The sequence below is a fragment of the Sus scrofa genome, chromosome 7 (assembly GCF_054392235.1).
Source record: "Sus scrofa isolate SSC_HxYL_T2T_F1_AM1 chromosome 7, Sscrofa_HxYL_maternal_Yorkshire_Landrace_v2.0, whole genome shotgun sequence".
In the NCBI taxonomy this organism is placed as follows: Eukaryota; Metazoa; Chordata; class Mammalia; order Artiodactyla; family Suidae; genus Sus; species Sus scrofa.
The window spans coordinates 14,357,889-14,380,409 of NC_139389.1; the positions used below are offsets into that span (position 1 = coordinate 14,357,889).

General features: G+C 35.9%; 1 protein-coding gene across 12 annotated transcripts in view; it reads left to right on the top strand.

The window, feature by feature from the left end:
* The window catches only part of LOC110261733 (uncharacterized), a 1,083,992-nt gene that overhangs the window by 195,118 nt on the left and 866,353 nt on the right, over positions 1–22,521 (top strand). For 7 of the 12 annotated variants that reach the window (XM_084967491.1, XM_084967484.1, XM_084967486.1 and 4 more), the window contains one exon: positions 2,993–3,128. In XM_084967491.1, coding sequence (XP_084823617.1) covers positions 2,993–3,128 — 136 coding nt within the window. Of the gene's footprint in view, positions 1–2,002; positions 2,157–2,537; positions 3,129–11,486; positions 14,013–22,521 lie in introns of those variants that run through there. The other 5 variants (XM_084967494.1, XM_084967492.1, XR_014809661.1 and 2 more) reach the window with 4 other exon arrangements.

The window sequence follows — 22,521 nt, forward strand, 5'->3', positions numbered from 1 at the left end:
CTGAAAGAATCACAGACTATTATTGATTCTGTTACTAGAAATGCAGGGAAAATCTCTCTTCCCCACAACTTTGCTCCTGTGTCTTTCTAACTGTATACAGAATAGTTACTTTTCTTTCACGTGGATGCCTGAAAAATATATTTTCCAAGGAAACAATTAGAAAAGATCTCCCTCTCTATTTATGTATAATGCACTTACCTAGAGCATATTTTGCTTTTCCATTAATATATTTTATTATATATATGTGAATATTGCTGTTACACACACACACACACACACACACACACACACACACACACACTTGTTCCATGCAGTATTTCTAAGACATTTTCTGACAAGGGCTTTTGAGAGAATGAAGGTCAGAGCCTTTTCATTGTTAGCATACATATAAATATTTTCAGATCCTTTGAAAACATCTTCATTTTTTCAACCATGGATTACTGTTCAAAGGGGAGTTGCCTTGTGACTTGTGGCACACACCAGATAACCTTCAAAAAATTCTCTTGTGAAAACAGGGCAAGTAAGATCTTCCTGATCTTATATTTTCCTTTTTATGTCTAATAATATCCCATCTTTAGCATCAACTCTTGCCCTAATCAGCTGAAACTACATTAGCAAAATCGTAGGCAGATAAATTGATTCAAACCTTGGTTTGATGATCCTACTTAAGACATTCAATTAATTCTGTTTTGCTACAAGCTAATTTATGACTTTGTATTTATTCAAAAAATGTTGAAGTTAACAAAGCTGTGGGAGACAAAATAATGAATTATTCTACCTTCCTTCCTGTGCTCATCATATGCTCACTACAGTAAGGGAGGAAGAGAAATAAGAAAGAAATGTGCTTTGATGTTAGAGATGTGGCTATTTTTTTTGTCATATCAGACAGTCTTTAACTGATATAAACACATTTGTATCCCTCCAGGAGATACTAATTAGTGCAGTAAATGTTAGTTTATTAATTTTTATTAAAATTTTCTTTATTTACCCAGTAAATTGTTTTTATCTTTTTCCCCCTTTCCTATTTCCTGCCCTCTGCCCTCTGCCCCCTGCACCCCCCCAAGATAACAGTTGTTTTAGTGTGGTTATAAACTTGTTTTCTTTGTGGTGGATAATGACTAGCTTCTTGATAAAGCTGTGATATAGAACACATATTGTAATCTACTTTTCTGAGGCAAAGCTTAATAATTGATCTCTACACTTTGAGAGAGAAGAGAAAATCTGAGGATTTTGAAGTAATTTACAGCCTTGTGCTCAACTTGGTGTGTTTTTAATGAGCTTCTCTGGATCTACAGGTAGCAAAAGTTTTTTCTGCTGATGTGCAGGGAAACTTGTCAAGACATCCTGCAGGGAAGTGCGTTAAGCGAAGGTCAGCCAGGGAATAGAATTGCATTAGGTGATGCTGTGGTACATAATTGACTTCCTCTGTCTCTGGAAAGTGATAGAAGGCAAGTTGAGAAGAAGCTGCCCCTTCTCAATTCCCTCTCCCTCTTTCTTACTTCATTAAAACTGCTTTTTTTTTTTTTACATGTACTTCTACCATTTCCTTTCTTTTTTGCATTCTTGCAGCCTAAAACTCTAATCACCTTTTATGTTGCTTTTTGTTGCTCAATTAAATATATGAAATATTTCTAATAATAATCAGCTCCAGATATCCAGAATCCTGTTTTATAAGCCTATATTTTTCATGTATTTTTCTTTTTTTTTCTTTTTTGCTATTTCTTTGGGCCGCTCTCGCGGCATATGGAGGTTCCCAGGCTAGGGGTCGAATCGGAGCTGTAGCCACTGGCCTACGCCAGAGCCACAGCGACGCAGGATCCGAGCCGTGTCTGCAACCTACACCACAGCTCACGGCAACGCCGGATCGTTAACCCACTGAGCAAGGGCAGGGACCGAACCCGCAACCTCATGGTTCCTAGTCGGATTCGTTAACCACTGCGCCACGACAGGAACTCCTCATGTATTTTTCTAAGTGCAGACAACAATTGTGTTTCTCTTCCAGCCAGTGCTATTGTGTGAGACAGGTTAATCTTGCTGTGCTGCAAAAGAAAGTCATATTCCTTGGGATTCTTTGCTGTAATTTTTTGCTGTCCACACTCCTATGCTTTGGAGGACTAAATATTTCCACCAATCTCAACAGACTTCCCCCTCCCCCGGTAATGTATAACTATGAACAAAATATACCTTTGCCAAAGTCATAGATTTTCTAATGTTTCTCCTTTGGAAGAAGTAGGTACTTAAAATGGGCATTTAAAATAACCTCTGTTTTCATGGTATGAAGGAAAGTGATTGCACAGTGTACTTATTTTGATGCATTTAAAAATGTGTACCTACTGTATTATACACTTTCGTGAAACACTTGCCTCATTCTATCCAGAGAAATCCAGAAAGTGAATTGCACAGAATAAGTCATAAAATCAATTGCAATGAGGTGATATAGGTACTTTAACAATGTTGGTAAAAAGAAGAAGCAAATTAATATAGTAAATTTACAAAGATACTCAAAGCATTGCTTTTTGTTGTTGTTCTTTTTGTAGTTGAGATGATTTCTAAGGCTGTTTTTTGGACTGTGTTTGTAGACAAGGCTGTGCAGTGTTCTTGCTGGGCTGGATTTCTCTTGCATTTTCCTATTGGACTTCTGGACAGAGAGCTTCCCTCAGCTACTCAGAGGAGGACAGAACATGAACATTCCTTCAAAGTTGTCAGTTCCGTCTACTGTAAAAAAGGATATAGAAGACTAGGCACCTCAGGGCTCAGCATGAATTTGTCTTGTGTCACACTGGAGTTTGCCATTAGAACATCTCGGTCCTGATTTTAGAGTCTGAAGAAATGGGGAGTGAATGAGAGGTGGTTCTCTTGAATTCTTGGAGGTTAAGCCATATGACTAAGGTTACACGTTAACTCCCCTGATTGTCTGCATGTTTAAAGAGTTTGATTTTTGAAAGAGAAAATGGTGACCAGGGAAAAAAAATACTGTATTTTTTTCGCACAGGTCTCCTGAGAGGTGTGCATGCCAGTGTCTCCAGGCTGCATTGCTCTCTGGCTGGGAGAGCCAGCGGAAGCTAGACTGGCAGACATGGTGTCCAGGCCCCATGCGCCTGTGGGTGGAAGCCATCCTGATTCTCTCTGTGAGTCTTCCAAATTTTACTCTTCTATGATCACTCTGAATTAGGTGCTAACATTTAAGTGTCTTCCTAGGACTTGACAAATTTAAAAAATAAATTTGCCACCAAGGAATTAAGAAATTAAATATCTGTTGCCAGATATGGCAGATTTTCATGGACTTCTGCATTAAGGTAAGTCTTTCTGCCTCTGACTAGCATCATTCAGCAGGATTACTTTTAATGTGAACCAGGCTAGAACACCCCGTGCTGCTCTCCCAGAGTTTTTAAACTCCAGAGCAGCTCCCTCAGTTCCCTCTTCTCCTTCCTTTACCTTCCAAATAATATTGTGCCTGTTGTGTGGATGATCAAGACTGGCTTGACTTTCCAGATCCACCCTACATGTTGTTTTAATCTTCCTCATTATTTGCAAGATGAAACTGTTACTCATTTTGCCATTTAAAATGTAAATAGAAATATGTCATATTCAAGTCCTGGTATTAATTGAAACTTCCCTGTATAGGGTATCTTTTGGTTCTGGCAACTCCTACAAATTTTCATGTTTATATTTTTATGCATAACTAAAAGGACAAGACAAAACTTTGAATTAATGATGATTCCAGTGATTTCTAGTAAGGAAATAATGATTGTGATTATCCAAATATCTTCAAATTAATTTGATGACAGAGTCTTCAAAGTGATAAATCCAAATTTAGTGGTACAGTAAATGAACTATTCGAAGACATGGTCAAAGAATGGATATTTGCGTTAAACAAATTGACCTTGAAAAGGACCATGTACCATGGATAGTATCATTTTGCATAGGAGGAAATAATATATACTTGATTCTAAATTGATACTGAAGAGCATATACTCTTTCTTTAGAAAGCTTTTTGGAATTTTTACATATTTTACAATTATCAGGCACAATACTTATTATACTGACTTTTATGGAAGGTATACTGAGTGCATATATTTAAAAATTCAGGTATCGCTCTATTTAAATAGTTGAGTATTTGCAAAAGGCAGTGATGTTTTCCTTTGGGTAAGGATATTGTGAAGGCAATCCTATTCTCCCTTCCCCTCTCCCCTCCTCCCATCCCCTGTCTCTTTCCTTCCCCTCTCTTTCACAAATATCAACTGAGTGCCTTCTCCGAGCCAAGTATGGTGCTGTGGAGATTCAGAAATTAATAAGACATACAAGTAAGTCGCCATCATCTTAGTCTCTTAAACTAGATCTCAAAAAAGTCATTCTTAATTATGTTTTTCCTCAACTCATACAACCATCAGAAAGCTTATTGACTCTACCTCCAAAATATGTAACCTGGTTCTCTTATACCAAATCAACTGACATATCCACTTGCTCTAACCCAAGGTACTACCACCTTTTACCTGATCTAATACAATTTTCACCTAACTCGCCCCCCGGTATCACCTATTGCCTTTCTTATCCTTTATCTTTTACGAGCTAAAGTGATCTTTAAAAACATAAATCACTTCACATAATTTCCTTCATTTTTAACCCTCCAGCAGCTCCCACCATTGCTTTGTATTGTACTATGAATTTCTGGTTCCTTCTGTTGGCCCTATATAATGTGGCCCCTGGCCATCTTGTAACCATTTCCCAAGGGCACTCATGCTCTTTTTCCTCCTCAGATGAATCAAGCATATGCTTGCCTCAGAGGCTTTGCCTTTGACTTTTCTTCTACCCAGAGTGGTCTTTTCTCTTATCTTAATGGCTGGGTTTATTATTTTATCCTTTCTTAGCTCAGATTCCACCTTTCTAGAGAAGCCTTCCATCACCTGTCCACTTTCCTGCTTAGTTAGACCCTGTCTCTGTCACATCGCATTGTTTTATTTTTCTCATGGCACTATTGTTAATCAAAATTATTTTGTTAATTTATTTGTTTATACACTTATTATTTGCCTGCTAGAATGCAATCTCTATGAGAGCAGGTACTTTCTCTATTCTATCCATTATTGTATCCTTCATGCCTAGAATAGTGTTTAACATGTTCAAAGCACTGAATAAATATTTTCTGTGTAAATAAGGTCTATGCCCATGTGGGTCTTTCTTTTTAGTGACTAATTTCTCATTTTTTTTTGTGAACCGTATAAAAGCTGGCAGCTTCTATTTAACGAACTTGTTTCAATAATTTTACAAAATTCTAATATATCAAGATGTATTAGTCTGTTTGGGTTGCTGTAACATATACCATAGACTAGGTGGATTAAGACATGAAAGCTTTTTTGCCACAGCTCTGGAGGCAAGAAATCCATAAGATGTTGTTAGGGTTGGCCTTGGCAATGATTTTCTAGATATGATGCCAAAAGCATAGGCAAGTAAAGAAAAATAGACAAGTGGGATTACATCAAACTAAAAAGTTTATGTACAGCAAAGGAAACAGTCAACAAAATGAAAAGGTAACTTATTAAATGGGAGAAACTATCTCCAAACCATATTATCTATCATCAAACTATATGATGGTTGGTTAATATCCAAAATATTCATGGAACTCTTACAGCATAGTAACAAAACAAATAATTTGATCAAAAAGTGGGTAAAGAACTGAATAGATATTTTCCAAAGAAAAAATGTAAAAGACCAACAGATATTTCCTATCCATATGAAAATATTCTCAACATCACTAATTGTCAGAAAATTATAAATTAGAACCACAATAAGATACCACCTCACACCTGTTAGGATGGCTTATATATATGCCGAAAGAAAACAACTCTTCACGAGGATGTGGAGAAAAGTGTATATTTGAACATTGTTGGTGGGAATGTACGTTGTTGCAGCCACTTTTGAGAAACAGTATGGAGGTTCCTAACAACACTAAAATAGAACTATAGTATGGTTCAGCAGTCCCACTTCTGCATATATATATCCAAAGAAATTGAAGTCAGGATATCAAAGAGATGTCTACACTCACACGTTCATTGCAACATTATTCATTATGGCCAAGTTATGGATGCAACCTAAGTGTCCTAAATGTCCAATAATGAATGAATGGATAACACACACACACAATGATATATTATTTAGCCACGATGAAAAGTATGTCCTGCTGTTTGTAGCAACTTGGATGAAACTAGAGGGAATTTTACTAAAGAAATATGCTAAACACAGAAAGACAAATACTACATAATACTACGTGTATCTAAAATAATAAATTCATAGAAAAGAGAGTAGAATGGTGGTTGCTAAGGGCTGAGTGGGGAGGAGGAATTAGGAAGATTTTAGTTAAAGGGCACAGACTTTCAGTTATTCAAGATAAATAAGCCCTAGAGATCTATTGTATAGCACAATACCAGTATTTAGTATTATTGTATTACATACTTGAAAAGTTGCTAAGACGGTAGATCTTATGTTCTCTATTCTATCACACACAAAAAATAAATAGGAGGCTGGGAGGAAACTTTGGAGGTGATGGTTAGGTTTATGGCAGATTGTGGTGATGGTTTCATGGATGTGTACTTATTTCCAAACTCATGAAGTTGTATACACTATTTATGTACAGTTTTTTTTGTATGTGAAAAAATTAAAAATTAAATGTACCACCAGAGTTAGTTTCTAGTGAAACCTCTATTCCTGGCTTGTAAATAGCTACCTTCTCATCGTGTCCTTACTGTGCACACATGGAGAGAGCTCTCTGGCCTCTCTTCCTCTTCTTATATGGACACTAGTCCTGTTGGAACAGGCCCCCACCCTCATGACTTTGATTAATCTTACTTACCTCCCTAAATGCCGTATCTTCAAATGTAGTCACATTAGGGCTTTGGCACACTGAACTTTGGGGAGACACTTCAGCTGGTAAGAAAAAGGGAGGAGAAAAGTACTTTCATGTAATTGCTTAAACTATAATGGGTTTGTGGAATCCCGCTGGGGAACAATTTGAGATTTTTCACATACGTTGTTTGGCAAAGATATTGCTTGACTTGTATATATTTCAATGGCATGAATTATGTATTTTAATGGAATATTTTACTGAGTTTCCATTGTTGATTTGCATAACAGGGTATAAACATAGTGGTCATTTAAATTGCATTTAGAATTTATTTTATTTTTTTTAGCATAATGACTGGTCTAGGTAACATACAATGCTAATCATACATAACATATGATTTCTCAGGAGTTTGCTTTGCAAAATTCCCAGAAGCTTTGTGCTCTCAATGAATGTTGCGCTGTGATGTTCACAAATTTTCCGCGACACAAGCTTAATTCCATGATGCCCAAGTAGAAGTCTTTAAAAAATGATGTAAAATTAAATGCAAAGAAAATCTGTTTGCTTTCCTTTTTCTTTCTTCTCACTATGCCTGTCCTCCCCTCACCCTTTCCTCTTTAGGAGAGAATCTTAGGTGAGAGGTCATTCCCTTGAATTCCTATTACCGTCTGTTTCTGTAGGCATGAATATTTTGGAGGTACTTACGATGGTTTCTAGGCAGTGGAAGAGGTAGAAATTATTCATGCCGGGAACGCAGCATGTATTCTTGTTAATCATTTGCGCACTGGTAAATGAGTAACATGTTGGTGGGACCAGAAGATTTGGAAACTGTCTGCCACCTGCACTCCATTTCTATACTATATTTTTAGATGTTTTTTTAACCTAAGTTTACAAGTCTTCCTTTATGTTATAAAATTCAGAAAATTAGTTGGGCAGAATCATGTTTGAATTGTTATTGTCTTTCTTTGTCCCTTTTTAGAAATCTGAAAAAGGGTACATGGGACTACATGGGAAACAGTTTTCAGTGGCTGAATAATTATTAAAAAATTCAAAATATTATGTAAATGTGGATATGACTATATGTGCATAGGATAAAACCCAATAAATGCTTAAGATAATCCAAATTGATATAAAGTTAGAGAGGATATGATTTAAACACTGAGAAGGTGCTAGAGCAATGGATGGAAGACTGGAATTTTTGAAAACCTGCACAGAGACTTTGATAAAACTGGTTGCTGTACTGTAATTATGACAATGTGGGGCCAACATGAAAACATAATAGCATATTGATTGTCAAATCTAACCTAAGAACCCACATACACATTATGGCGTATAATGATGTCATACATATAGTCAAATGGAATATATCTAAATTTGGTTTTGAAAGTGAATTGGCTAGGGTGGGGTGGGAGTATTGTTCACTAGGTTTAAACTGTTTTAGAAACTTGAAGAAAGTAAAACTGCAAGTCCTTTGAGATCTAATCATTTTATATAGGATCCATCTGAATAAATGAGCATCTTTTTAAAGTGGGCAATGCTGCGTATTCCAGCTGCAGACTAAATGATAGCTTCATTTTAAGCCTCCTGACTGCCATGGAACCATCTGGTATGTGCTCATGTAGAGGAGTAGGTGAGACTCCAGCTAACACTAAAGTCTTCAGCTAGTCTAAGTTGTTTCTTATTTACCACTTCATATCACACCTGGGTACAGAGGCAGAATTACAACTAAAGTCCGAATTTCTTCCAACTGTCTTTAATCTTATTTCTACATTTTCACTTACATAAACATGTCCATTTTTAGGGAAATTGTTGGAATGGGGGATAAAAGCAGTTCTATCTGAGGAAACTTAAAGTGGGGAAGATTTCATTTCATTCACACTTGGAGATTTTCACCCAATTATTGCTTTGGATCAAGGGGAAAAAGGTTTGTGTATGCTTTTCCCCCATGTGCAACTTTGAACAATGTTCATATGTTATGTGAAATGATTATGCTAAATGTCTGTGAGAACTTGAGTCTTGGTATGGATATATAGTGAGTCTATGGGACCCAGAAGAGAACAACAGTAGGAAGATAGGAAAGGCAAGGGATTTTTAAAAAATGAAGAGCTAGTGTGAGATGGGCAAGTAGGGGATAAAATGAGAAATTGGGTGGTTTGAACAGATTGTGTATGTATTTTCCTCTCTGAGACTCCTAAGATCTCTTCTTATACATTGCATGGGGAAAAATAAACTTTGCTTTCTTTTTAGCTTTTTAACTATGCACTTTCATCATTGCTGTGCATCCTTTTAAGCTTGTCTCAGAACAGAAAGGATAATTAATACAGGAGCTCAACATGGTCACTGAACACTGGTGTTAGATATGGCAGTGGCCAAGAAAGACATGAAATAGATCATTATTAAGACACTATTAGTACTAAAAGATACATAATACTACAATTAAAAAGATTAGTATGGTGTTCCCGTTGTAGTTCAGTGGTTAACGAATCTGACTGGGAACCATGAGGTTGTGGGTTCGATCCCTGGCCTTGCTCAGTGGATTAAGGATCTGGCGTTGCCGTGAGCTGCGGTGTAGGTTGCAGACACGGCTCAGATCCGTGTTGCTGTGGCTCTGGAGTAGGCCGGCGGCTACAGCTCCGACTGGACCCTAGCCTGGGAACCTCCATATGCTGCATGAGTGGCCCTAGAAAAGGCAAAAAGACCAAAAAAAAAAAAAAGATTACTATAATGCCTAGGACATCATTTTTTTTTTTCTCTTTTCATAAATCATGGTCAAACAGAAACAGCATTTATTTTTTAGGACTGAAGACTGTCTGGACACATGGCTGTGGTATAGAATGCAGACAAGCATGGTCTAGGGGCTTCCTCTGTCTGGTTAGTCTTTATTGGATGCTGGTGGTCTTGATTCAATTAGTTATCAGAGATGTGGTCATTGCTGTTTTGTGACTTTGAGAGCCTTGATTGTGAATTATATTTACAGATTGTAGATTCTTTCTAAATAGAGTCCTTTGTATTCAAGGACCTGAGGAGGCTTGCAGTCTGTGATAAAATTGAGTTTTCTTCATATAATAGTACATTGGACATCATTGTATCTGTGAAGATTTTGGTCAGTAGAGCCAGGCAAAATCCGTGTGTATGAGTAATGAATTCAGACACATTTTGTTTGTGAGAATGATTTTGTTAGGCACCCTTCCTCTGTTCTACCCCAACTGAGAAACCTACTGGCTAGCATATTATAATTTCAAAGTGGAAATATCCTGGCTTTTCAAATCTGAATCTGCTAGTTCATAAACATTGAGCATTTCTTACTGATGGCATGTGTTATGTCAGATGGCACATCCAAAAAGATAAGGCATGGTCTTAGCCTTGAAGGAATCTGCAGGCTCTGGGAAGTCGAGCTCAAATACGGATTTAAAAATAATTAATTTTATAAGATATTTTATGATAAAATACCAAGTGTATGCTGTTTACTAAGGAGATTTGCTATAGAGGCATATGTCTTGACTGCAGAGTTTAGAATGAACTTAAGCTAAAGTGGAACTAAGTGTTTCTACCAGGAGATTTGAGAGCCCTTCTGTCTGTGAATTGGTATATGGATCATTCTGTTTGTGAACCAGACAACTGTGAAAGATCATTAAAAGCAAATAGATGGAAAATGTACTGAAAGTTAAAGAGTTATTAAGGGTATTATGATAAGGGTGGGCATTTGCGGCACCTCCTGAGGATATCTAAATAACAAATATTTAGATATTTCCACACTTGTGCCATTATTGATATATGGTCTCACTGGGTGATTCATAAATAGGTTCACAGAAGTTGGAGAAAAGCTGACAATTTAACCCTTTTTTACATTCAGTGATTTTACTCCTGTAAGAGAAATCTGCCCATCAGAAAACCAGTTAAGACAGGTTTTGCCTAATGCTCTGCCCTCAGAAAATATAGTATATAATTCCCATGCAAAAAAATGCATCAAAGAGAGAAACACCAGCTTGCTGACACTCTCATAATGGAGTATGGCCAAGGCAATTGTTGATCTCTTACAGCTTTTTGAAGAGTTAGCTCAGCAGTTAAGCTCTGAATAGGTCCACCCTTCTGTTATTCAGCCAGCAATCTGCTCCCTTCCAATGAATGGAATAAAAGCTGAGAGGCAGAATTTCATCTTTGTTCAAATTAGAAACCTGTCTCCAATAAGCTGGGTCCCTTTTTTCTCCGTGCAAATCTTCTACTAACAAGGGAAGAAAAAATATCTTGAATGTGTAGTATGCCAATCATTCCATCAGCTATAAACCTCACTTGGTAATTTTTTTTTTGTCTTTAATTGAGAGCCTTGATGTGAATGCTATATGCAAATCCATTATTCTTAGTATTACTACCTATAATTAACACTGCCCAATGGAATTTTAAAAATATTTATAAAAAAGGCAACAGAGTAACAATTACCATTATACCCAACTAATCTCCTCCTCCATGTTTTCATCAAGAGAGCCATGTTGTTACTTCAACAGGCACAGTGTTGTGGTGACTTTTGTGATACAAATAAAGCAAGACTAAAATTCTAATTGTGAAATTTAAAAGGAAAGTAATTGCTTAGTGTTGGTTAATTCCATCTTTGTGTGATGACAGCAGCTGCGTTTTCCTGCCTTGTGTATTTTAACAGATGGCATTATTTCTTATGGAGTGTTACAGTAGCGACCGAGGTGACACTGAAGGAAAATTCTGTGACAGTATGTTAAGTAAGATATTACTGACAACCCTGCCAAGCGACGATGCAGAACTGCACGTTTCAAATCTCTTCTCACCTCTGTAGCCCCCACCAAATGCTTTCCATTTGCGGCATGTGGAACCAGAAAAGAAAGATGAATGGAAAATTATGTTCCTTTTCAAATTCACTTGTTTACGTATCATTAATAGACCTGGGATGAAGGCCCAAATCTGGCAAAAAGGTGCTTTTATCAATCCTGTATCATACTGTTGTACCTTTCTGCTAAAGGTAAGAAAATGGAGAAGCAGGGATAGGCCCGAGTTCTAGACCAGAATCTGCTGCCAATCACTTTTCTCTGGATTGATTTCATTTGTTTTGTAAAAGGCTGGAGTTGGGCTGTGATATATGTCTTTAGGGCCCTTTCTGCTCCAACTCTCTGTGGTCCTGAAAGTCCTGAGCTTTGTGCTTTTGGAATACCAAAGACAAAGTGCATAGGATGGAATCTAGATCACTCTATGTGCTGCTGCTGATGTCGTGCAATGTAAAGACCCATGGATCACAAATCAGGAGATCTGGCCATGATTCAGCCCTGATGCAGGCCACTGAATTAATCTGTGTCAGCTTCTTGAACTCCTTCATAAGGCTGTAGTCAAGGTCTAATAAGACTATGCTACTGAAAGATGACTAATTAATATTATAAACATTGCATAACTGCCCTGTGCTAGATATTGTACCAAGTGCTGGGGATTTGATGGTCTTTATCTTGGAGGAAGTCATCTAGTTGGAGAGACAGATAAGTAACTGGATAGTTATGGTAGAATTTAACAGGCTCTTTGTTAGGCACAAATACAGGGTAATATGAAAGTCTATAGGAGGGGCAGCTCACCCAGCTATGGGCACAGAAGGCTTCCAGGAAGAAGTAGATTCTAAGTTAAGGCAAATATGAGTAGAAGAGGGAGGGACAAATAATATGACCAGCAGTTTCTTGAGCCAAGATTCAGAAATCATTATGGTTTGGTTTACCTTCACTCCTGGTCTTAATAATAGGAGCCGGCTAGAATCTTGGATCTTGATGAGCAAGAAACACTCTTATTTAAATATCTTGTGATGATTTATACCCCACGTCATTTCTAAAACAAATTGTTTTAAAAGCTTGAGAAATGATATTTAAGAGAATACTGCCATTGACTATCAGACTCTAAACATGAGCGTCAAAAATCCTCTCCAGACTTTTCTCTTTACAAATGCCATGTGAGGCCCAAGGAATTTTGTGGTGTGCTTTGAAGGGAGGTATGAATGGATCTACTTTGATTGGTAAATGGAGAAATGATTGTGGCATTATATACAATATGAACTTTTGGCTTTCTTTAATAATCTCTAGGAGAAGGGCTGCCAGCTTGTTGCCCCGTGAGTAATAAATCTGACTCATCTCCTCTCCCTGCAGGCTGACCCTCCTCCATACTAATGTTTGACATTTTACAGTTTAATTAGAATCATCCTCTAAGTAGCACACCACCAAGAGAATGCTAGAATTTCTTCCTGCAATGTGATTCTGAGTAAAGGGCGGTTCACCAAATCTGCCATTGTCTGTACCATGTTTCATGTAGCTACATGGAGACTTAAGAGTGTTAGTGAGACATCTGGTGAGACTATGGTTAAGTGGGAGAGAAAAGAGCCTTTGACTTTGGGAACAGAAACTGAGCTACATCTCTAAACTTGGTGGGAGAATGTCCTGCTTCCTCATTTCTCCTTAAACCTTTGTTCTTTCATGAAATTGCAAACAGTAAATGCCACAGTAACCTTTGTGAACCCAATTACTTCTCTAACAGAGTTATTTGTATTTGCATTTTGGACCCATTGTGTCCTCCAAGTTAAAAGAAAGAGCCAGAGTTTAGCTGGGATATGGTATTATAAACCTTTAAATATTTTTAGTGTTCAAACCTAGAACTCCAGACCACCATATTTGTCTTTCCTCTTGGATGTCTTAATGGCACCTAAAATGCAGTGTGTCTGTGCTGACTGAATGATATCTCATCCTTCTCTTAGATCCTCCCTCTGGGGTCTTTGTTTCAGAGTTTCAGGGTAACAGTAGTGTTCTTTACCGTGATTCTTTTGGGAGTAGCACTGTTTTTGTTTTGATTCAAGCCTTGACTATCCTTTCCATTTTTCCATTTCCTGCAAGGAACCTGGGCATCAACTAGAGATCAACCAAGATCTCAAAGGGGAAGAAATTTGATATTTTCCCAGTACAGAAAGCTGCTGTGTTATTTCTCTCCTGGAGAAGGGGAGAAAGATGAAAGAGGAGGGAATTGAAGCAAAAGTAAGAAGGAAGGAAGGAAAACAGAAGGATAAGAAGGAAAAGAGGAATATAGATAATTGAGGTGCGTAGAAGTGAAATTCCACAGTGATAGGTTTGGAGGCCAATGGATATTTTAAGAAAAAAGTGGTTTAAAATTCTCAATAAAAGCTATTTGTCCTAAAATGTAAACTTTTCTTTATCTTCATTGTTAAATTTTTGCAGGATATAAATAAATGTGTGTATGTGTATTTGTGTGTGTGTAGAAACCAGTGGAAAGATTGAGTTTTATGTCTAGGTTGACATGGAACACAGCAGAGACAACAGGAGAAGAGAGGGAATACAAAGCCAGAGGATGGTTTGTTTCTAGGTATTATAGCAATTTTTTGAGGACAGTGGATTTGTACAGATTCTGGAATTGGAGGTTCAGGGAAATTGTACTCAGATCTTCAAGATAACTGGGACACCAGGTATCATCTGAGTCAGCTGTGTCTGCTGCATAAGGTAAAACATAGAACTTGACCTTGACAACCACACATACCCCACACCCATCACCTTCCCGCATCTTCCATATCTAATCTTCTTACTTATTGGGCTTGGCTATTCTCTTACCATTTATTTTTTGAGCCTGGAACTCAGAAAATTATATTCTCTAGGCAAAGTAGACAATTTTATTCAGAGTATCTGTAAACAAGAATGAGCAGGCTATTAGAAGTTTTTTTTTGGCAGGGAGAAGAATAGAGATTAAATCCACTGTGGGATATAACCACCCCAAATCACTTTAACACATAAGTTGTAATGGTGAGGTTTAAATCATAAGGAACACCAAGGTTTCTCTATGATGTCTCTAGCAGACCTTACAATGCTGGATTAAAGGTGGCTGAAGATTCTTTGCTGCATGTCTTGTCAAGGGGTGATATCTTTTTTCCCTCTCCTTGAATCTAGTTTGGCCCTTTAATTGGTTTTAATTAATAGAACATAAAGGAAGTGTTTCTATGAAACATTTGAGCCAGGGTCTTTAGAGATTGGCAGTTCTCTCTCTGGATATTTCCTCTTGAGATGTAGTTGCCATGTAAGAAAGTCTGATTTTCCTGAGACCATAATGCTGTTAGTAAAACTCATGTAGCTACTTGTAGAGATAGATATAGACAAAGAGGTAAAGTGGGGCATCAAATATGTGAGTGAAGACTTAGACTTTTAGCCTCGCCTAGCACTAGCTGATATTACATGGAGCAGAACAACCACCCAGCTGAGCCTAGTTCTTAATAATGACCGATAGAATTGTGAGCAAATAAAATGGTTGTTGTTTAAGTTACTAAGTTTGGTGTAGTTTTTAATTCAGTAATAGATAGCTGAAATGATTATATATGGAGGCAACAGAACTATGCCACGTGGTTCTAGAAGAGATGCTTTTAATAGTTCTGCTGAGGTTTGACCTCAAAGCCAGCCATGCTTACCCAAAAATATGTGACAAAGTGAAAAATAATGAGTATTAATGTAGTTTTAATGGTTTATTCAGCATATTCTCGTTTAATTCTTATGACTATTCTCTGAGGTAGACCTTATCTCATTTTCACAGATGGGGGAAATGAGTCTCAAGGGCCACGGAGAAGTAAGTTATATTCAAATCCAGGTATTCTGCCTATATATTCTTGTTTCCTAAATATGTCTAGAATCAGTCAAGGCAAGACTTAAAAAGCTTCCCATTAGTAATTTAACAGTTGTTGAACATGGAGTGACAAAGGAACTCAGCAAGTTTCTTTCAATACTTGTCACCTAGTCTGTGCTGTTATTGTAATTTGACCAGTTGCTCGAATAAGTGGCTAAGGTAAAGTTGAGTCTTTAAGCCAATCTAAGTAAAATGCAAAACTACTGCCAGAATCTAGATTGTCTGGAAATTTGTATTCCAAATATTTGGCTCAAAAATTTGCATCAGAAGTTTGTGAGGGAGTAAGTTCTTCAAAAAGAAACTGGTCATAACACAATTATTCTTTGACCTTATGAAGTAATTATGAAATTTTATAGTTACTTCCCATGATAGGGAAAATTATATCTCTTTTGGATCATGACCAATAGTGTGGCATGTGTAATTCTACTTTACTTTTTTTAGTGTTATGATCAATTTAAGATGAAAATATCTTCTGTATCCAAAACTTAGGAGTGAACAATTTCTAAGTACATTGCTTGTAGTGTGACCTAGATAATGTGATGACAGCCCTTTGGAACAACATCAAGATCACTCCATATATGTGCCCTTTATGAGCAGGCATCTCAATATGACAGCTTGAATTATACACAAAGTTTTTCATCTATTAATACATACTCAAACAACCCCCAAACTCACTTTAAAACATGGACCAATATGAGATCCTTTACGGTTGGTTTTACAACTTGCCCAACCTGGAAGGATAGGCCAGGAGGGTATTCTTAGATTAAAACTCAAAATGAAGGAGGCATAAGGCAATAGGACTAACATGGTAAAGACAACTCAAGTCATCATATGTAGCAGATTTGAGGATAGCACTCAGCTCCTAAATACCAGCCATACTATTTAGCTCTCCCTATGTGTAACACAGAATGAATGTCAGCATAGCCAGAAAGGAATTGTGGAACTTCTTTACCCTAGTGACACCAGCTATTCCTACACAGATTGGTTCTAAAAATTGCCATTTTAAAGGTTAACTTCAATTAAGTTTAATGACAGCATATAATATCTGTATCCAATTTCTTTATCTGACCTCTTATTGTTTGGACATTTAATGTGCTTTCATGTTTTATTGTCTCCCTTTTGAAAACAATCTTGTACTGGAATTTATAAATAAGTCTTTATATACCTACATCATGATTTTCTTACTGGAAATTTCTAAAATTAGGATGGCTGCATGAAAGTATTAGGCATTTTAAATGAATGGTTATATAAAATATCTATTTTTGGAGTGTCATGGATAGGAGAGTCATTATCTGTCATATTGGTTAAATTTATCTTAGAGTGAAAATAATTCAGATTAACCTAAATATTTAAGGAATATGATATCACCAGACACTAATACAGAAGACAACCAGCCTCCTAGAATTGACCCTAGAATGAAAACAAAATCTCTATGATGGCATTTCTTGTATTTTAGGAAGATCAGGATTTAGCATCATACAGCACCTCCTGATAGAAACAAACCTGGGTCATAGCCGGAACAAGGCTCTGATAATATTAAGGCACCAATAAATATTTAATTTTAATGTTCATCTCAGTGCCAAATATTGCACCTGGAGGTAATATCTGATTGGATCTGGACCAAGGGATGGATGAATGAACACTGGCTGTGAACACTGATTTATAAATGTTTTACTTTATTTAAACTATTCTTTCGGATTACTCCTCTAAATGTATTCTATACTGTAGTTCTCCGCTTAAACTTTTCAATTGTTTTCTGTTTTTAACCTCTCCCTTTAGAATTGCTCATGATTTTCCATTCCACCTGCTTGGGATAAATGTTTATTGTCTTGCTTTCTTCTGCTTCTTGCCTTTTCTTTGCATGCCATGACAAATTCTTTGTTTCGCTTGGACACTGGTGATACTTGAAACATGTTGATGACATACTAAAGTTACCTTTCATTTTATCTCTTTCTAAATATCAAAAAGGATGTTGATTTAAAATGCAATTCAGTTGCTAAAACCACTAAAAAGAAAATGAAGTATTCTTTCATAGTTGGAGGATTATCAAATGCTTCCTGATTTTTGTTTTTCCTCTGTCTTCTCTGAAGTGAAGAGGGAGAGGATCGAAGAAACTAAACTTAATAGGATTATTTAGAGAAAACGTGTTTTTAGGTAACGTTATATACATAATAAATTGAATCAATTACCATATTACTATTAAGAAATTCCTCTGATCTTATTGAATGAGTTATATCTAAAAATAGCTTTATTACTTTTAAATTTAAACATGCTGGTTACTTTAAAAACTCACACCATTAGAAAGGTATAAAGATTAATATGAAAATAACCACATGGAATTACTTCACTAAGGGATAACCACTGTTAATACGTTTATGAAAACTCTTTTTGCTATTTCTTCTGAATGCCTGCATACACACATATGTGCCTACATACCCAGTTTATGTAACTTAGATCAAACTGGATACTGTACTTAATATATATGCATATAATATGTATTTTACACTGATTTTGAGCATTTTTCTCATGACAGGAAAGATTCTATATTATTTTTAATGGCTGTAGGATATTGTATTATTTATCCTATAATTTGCTTCAATAACACTTAAGAGAAAAATAACAGTTTTCTTTCTTTTTCCCTCACTACATGCTTCCTTTTTTGCTTTACTTTCTGCCGAAGGTGCCAGCCAAAATGGTCTCTTAAAAGGGCATAATAATCGAAGTTTTCATCAACAAATCTTAAGTGCCTGATTTTCTATTGCATTTTCAATTCAGATATTTTGGTATTTTTCATCCTTGCCAATCTGATATATGCTTTAACTTGCATCTCTTTTGATTATAAGAAAGAACATCTTTTCATGATTGCTGACCATTTTTAAGTTTTTCATTTGGGTAATTGCCTATCCTTGTCCTATTACATTTTTTATTCTAAAGAATTTCTTTGAGTTCTTTACATATTAAAGATGCTTTATGAATATTACTCCCAAGTTTGTATTTTTATTTTAAAAATATGTTCAGTATACTTTATTTTCCTCTTATAAAGAAGTCCTTAGTTTTATGTGCTAAACTTATCACTGTTTTTGTTTTATGCTTCTGTATTTTTATGATATGCTAAAAGATTTTCCTCACTGTGTTTAATACAAACCAAAAGCTCCTAGATTTTGTTTAGTAATTTTATAGCTTAATTTTACTCTTTAAATAAATGAGATAATGTTCCAGCATTACTGATTTTTCCTCCAAATGAATAGTTTATTGTCCTAAACAATTGGAAATATTTTCTACCAAATGACCAGTTTATTGCTCCAATGACTTTATTGAACAATAATTGGAAATATTTTAAAACTCTATTTTGCCAAGTTTTCAAAATTATTTAGTTGGAATTTTGAATGGGCATTTGAATACATTTCTGTAATGTTTTAATTGAATTCAACATATGACAATTTAGAGAAATTTATGTTTTTATAGTGCAATTCTGCTCAAGAGCATTTATTCATTTGTTTATTCACATCTTTCTTCTGTTACATCTTTTTGTAGGGTTTTGCAGGCTTGCTAATCATTTTGCCAACTTATCAATACGGTATCTAGTGGCTTTTTAATTTCATTGGTACTAACTAAAAAAAGGACATCTTGTTATATTATTGTTGATCACTTTCTTTTTTCTGTGGGGACTTGCCAGTCTATGTCCTCTTGAGTTTAAAAAAAAAAATTAGGAGTTCCCATCATGGCTCAGTGGAAATGAATCTGACTAGCATCTATGAGGACACAGGTTTGATCCCTGGCCTCGCTCAGTGGGTTAAGGATCCAGAATTGCCATGAGCTGTGGTGTAGGTTGCAGACATGACTCAGATCTGGCATTGCTGTGGTTGTGGTGTAGGCCAGCAGCAAACAAATCTGATTCAACCCCTAGCCTGAGCCATGGGTGCAGCCTGAAAAGACCAAAAAAAAAATTTTGTAAGAATTCTTTGCAACCTGTTGTCATATGTTTTTAAATATTATTTTCCAGGTTGATTTTGTTTTCCAAATATGTTTTTAGTGCTTCTATTTTTCTGTTATAAGGAAGTGTTTTATTTTATGTAGTCACTTTATCAGTCTTTTTGTTGACTGTTTCTTGATTTTTATGCCAAAAAAATGTATTATGTTTATTCTGGTGTGGTGAGACCTTTTTTTTTTCTTTTCATTTTGGAACTCTTTGTCTCTTATTTATTGATTTTTTAAATTTACCCAATACATTTTTTTCTATTGTACAGCATGGTGACCCAGTTGCACATACAAGTATACATTCTTTTTTTTCACATTATCATGCTCTATCATAAGTGACTAGACAGAGTTCCCAGTGTTAGCAGGATCTCATTGCTAATCCATTCCAAAGGCAATAGTTTGCATTTATTAACCCCAAGCTCCCAATCCATCTCACTCCTACCCCGTCCCCCTTGGCAACCAAAAAAATCTATTCTCCAAGTCCATGATTTTCTTTTCTGTAGAAATGTTCATTTGTGCCATGTATTAGATTCCAGATATAAGTGATATCATATGGTATTTGTCTTTCTCTTTCTAACTTATTTCACTCAGTATGAAAGTCTCTAGTTTCATCCATGCTGCTTCAAATGGCATTATTTTGTTCTTTTTTATGGCTGAGTAGTGTTTCTTGTGTATATATACCACATCTTCCTAATCCAATCGTCTATCGATGGATATTTGGGTTGTTTCCATGTCTTGACTGTTGTGAATAGTGCTGCAATGAATATGTGGGTGCATGTGTCTTTTTTAAGGAAAGTTTTGTCTGGATATATGCCCAAGAGTGGGATTGCTGGGTCATATGGTAGTTCTATGTATAGTTTTCTAAGGTATTTCCGTACTGTTTTCCATAGTGGTTGTACTAACTTACATTCCCACCAACAGTGCAGGAGGGTTCCCTTTTCTCCACACCCCCTCCAGCATTTATTTGTGGACTTATTAGTGATGGCCATTCTGACTGGTGTGAGGTGGTATCTCATGGTAGTTTTGATTGGCATTTCTCTAATAATCAGGGATGTTGAACATTGTTTCAAGTGCTTGTTTGCCATCTGTATATCTTCCTTGGAGAACTGTCTCTTCAGGTCTTTTGCCCATTTTTCCTTTGTGTTCTTGGTTTTTTTGCTATTGAGTTGTATAGGTTGTTTTTATATTTTAGAGATGAAGCCATTGTCAGTTGCATCATTTGAAACTATTTTCTCCCATTCTGTAAGTTGTCTTTTTGTTTTCTTTTTTGGTTTTCCTTTGCTGTGTCAAAGCTTGTCAGTTTGATTATGTCCCATTGGCATATTTTTGCTTTTATTTCTGTTGCTTTGGGAGACTGACCTGAGAAAACCTTCATAAGGTTGATGTCAGAGAATGTTTTGCTTGTGTTCTCTTCCAGGAGTTTGATGGTGTCTTATCTTATATATAAGTCTTTCAGCCATTTTGAGTTTATTTTTGTGCATGGTGTGAGGGTGTGTTCTAGTTTCATTGATTTGCATGCAGTTGTCCAGGTTTCCCAGTACCACTTGCTGAAGAGTTTGTCTTTTTCCCATTTTGTATTCTTGTCTCCTTTGTCGAAGATTAATTGACCATAGGTGTCTGGGTTTATTTCTGGGTTCTCTATTCTGTTCCATCAGTCTGTATGTCTGTTTTGGTAGCAGTAGCACACTGTCTTGATGACTGTGGCTTTGTAATATTGCCTGAAGTCTGGGGGAGTTATGCCTCCTGCTTGGTTTTTGTTCCTCAGGATTGCTTTGATAATTCTGGGTCTGTTGTGGTTCCATATAAATTTTTGGATTGTGTGTTGTAGTTCTGTGAAAAATGTCCTGGGTAATTTGATAGGGAAGGCATTGAATCTGTAGATTGCTTTGTGTACCTTTAGATTTCAATCATTCTAGTGAGTGTGTAGTGGTATCTCACTGTGGCTTAAATTTGCCTGTCTCTAATGAGTAACGATGTTAAGCATCTTTTTATGTATTTTTTTTTTTTTTGCCATCTGTATATCTTCTTTGGCTAAGAGTTTGTTAAGTACTTTGCCCAGTTTTTACTGGATTTTTTCCTCTTATGATTCAGTTGTACAGCATCAGAACATATTCTAAGTACAAGTTCTTTTTGGGTATATATTTTACAAATATTTTCTCCCAGTCTGTGCTTTGCCTTTTCATTTTCATTACATTGTTCCTTAGAGAGCAAAATACTTTAATTTTATGTCCAATTTATCAATGTTTTCTTTTATGGATTATGATTTTTGGTGTCCTACTTAAAAAAAACTTTGCTAAGTACAAGGTCTCTGATATTGTTCATGTTTTATTCTATACATTTTATAGCCTTAGGTTTTACCTTTAGTTCTACATATTTATCTGAATTAATTTTATACGTGTCATGAGTTAAGTTTCATTTCTTTTTTTACATAGCTATCTAATTGTTTTAATATCATTCGTTGAAAAGATTATCTTTTTTTCCCCATTAAATAGCCTTGGAACTTTGGCGTGATCAATTGACCATACATATGTTATTTTTGTGGGTTGGAATCTGTTCTCTTCCATTAATCTATATTTCTACATTTATGGCAACCACACTGTCTTGATTACTACAACTTTATAAAGTCTTGAAATCAGATAATGTAAGTACTCTTTGTTCTTCTTTTTAAAAAATTATTCTAAAACTTTTTCACTTCCTTAGAAACTTTAGAATCAACGTCTGTTTCCACACAAAAGCCTGCTAGAATTATACCAATTCACCTATTGTATATGAATCTTATGACCATATATTGCTATTCACTTCTGCTGATACTTTGATACTTTTGTCATACATTTTACTTCTGCATATGGAATGAGCTCACAGTGCATTTTATTCTTTTTGCTTTAAATAGTTATCCCTTAAGCTGATTTTTAGAATAAGAAAAAATAGCTTTTATAGCTATGTATATATTTACAATTCTTAGTATTTTTATTCATTTCTTTGCTTAAATCCATATTTCCTTTGGATATCCTTTTCCTTTTGCTTGAAGGATTTCCTTTATTATTTCA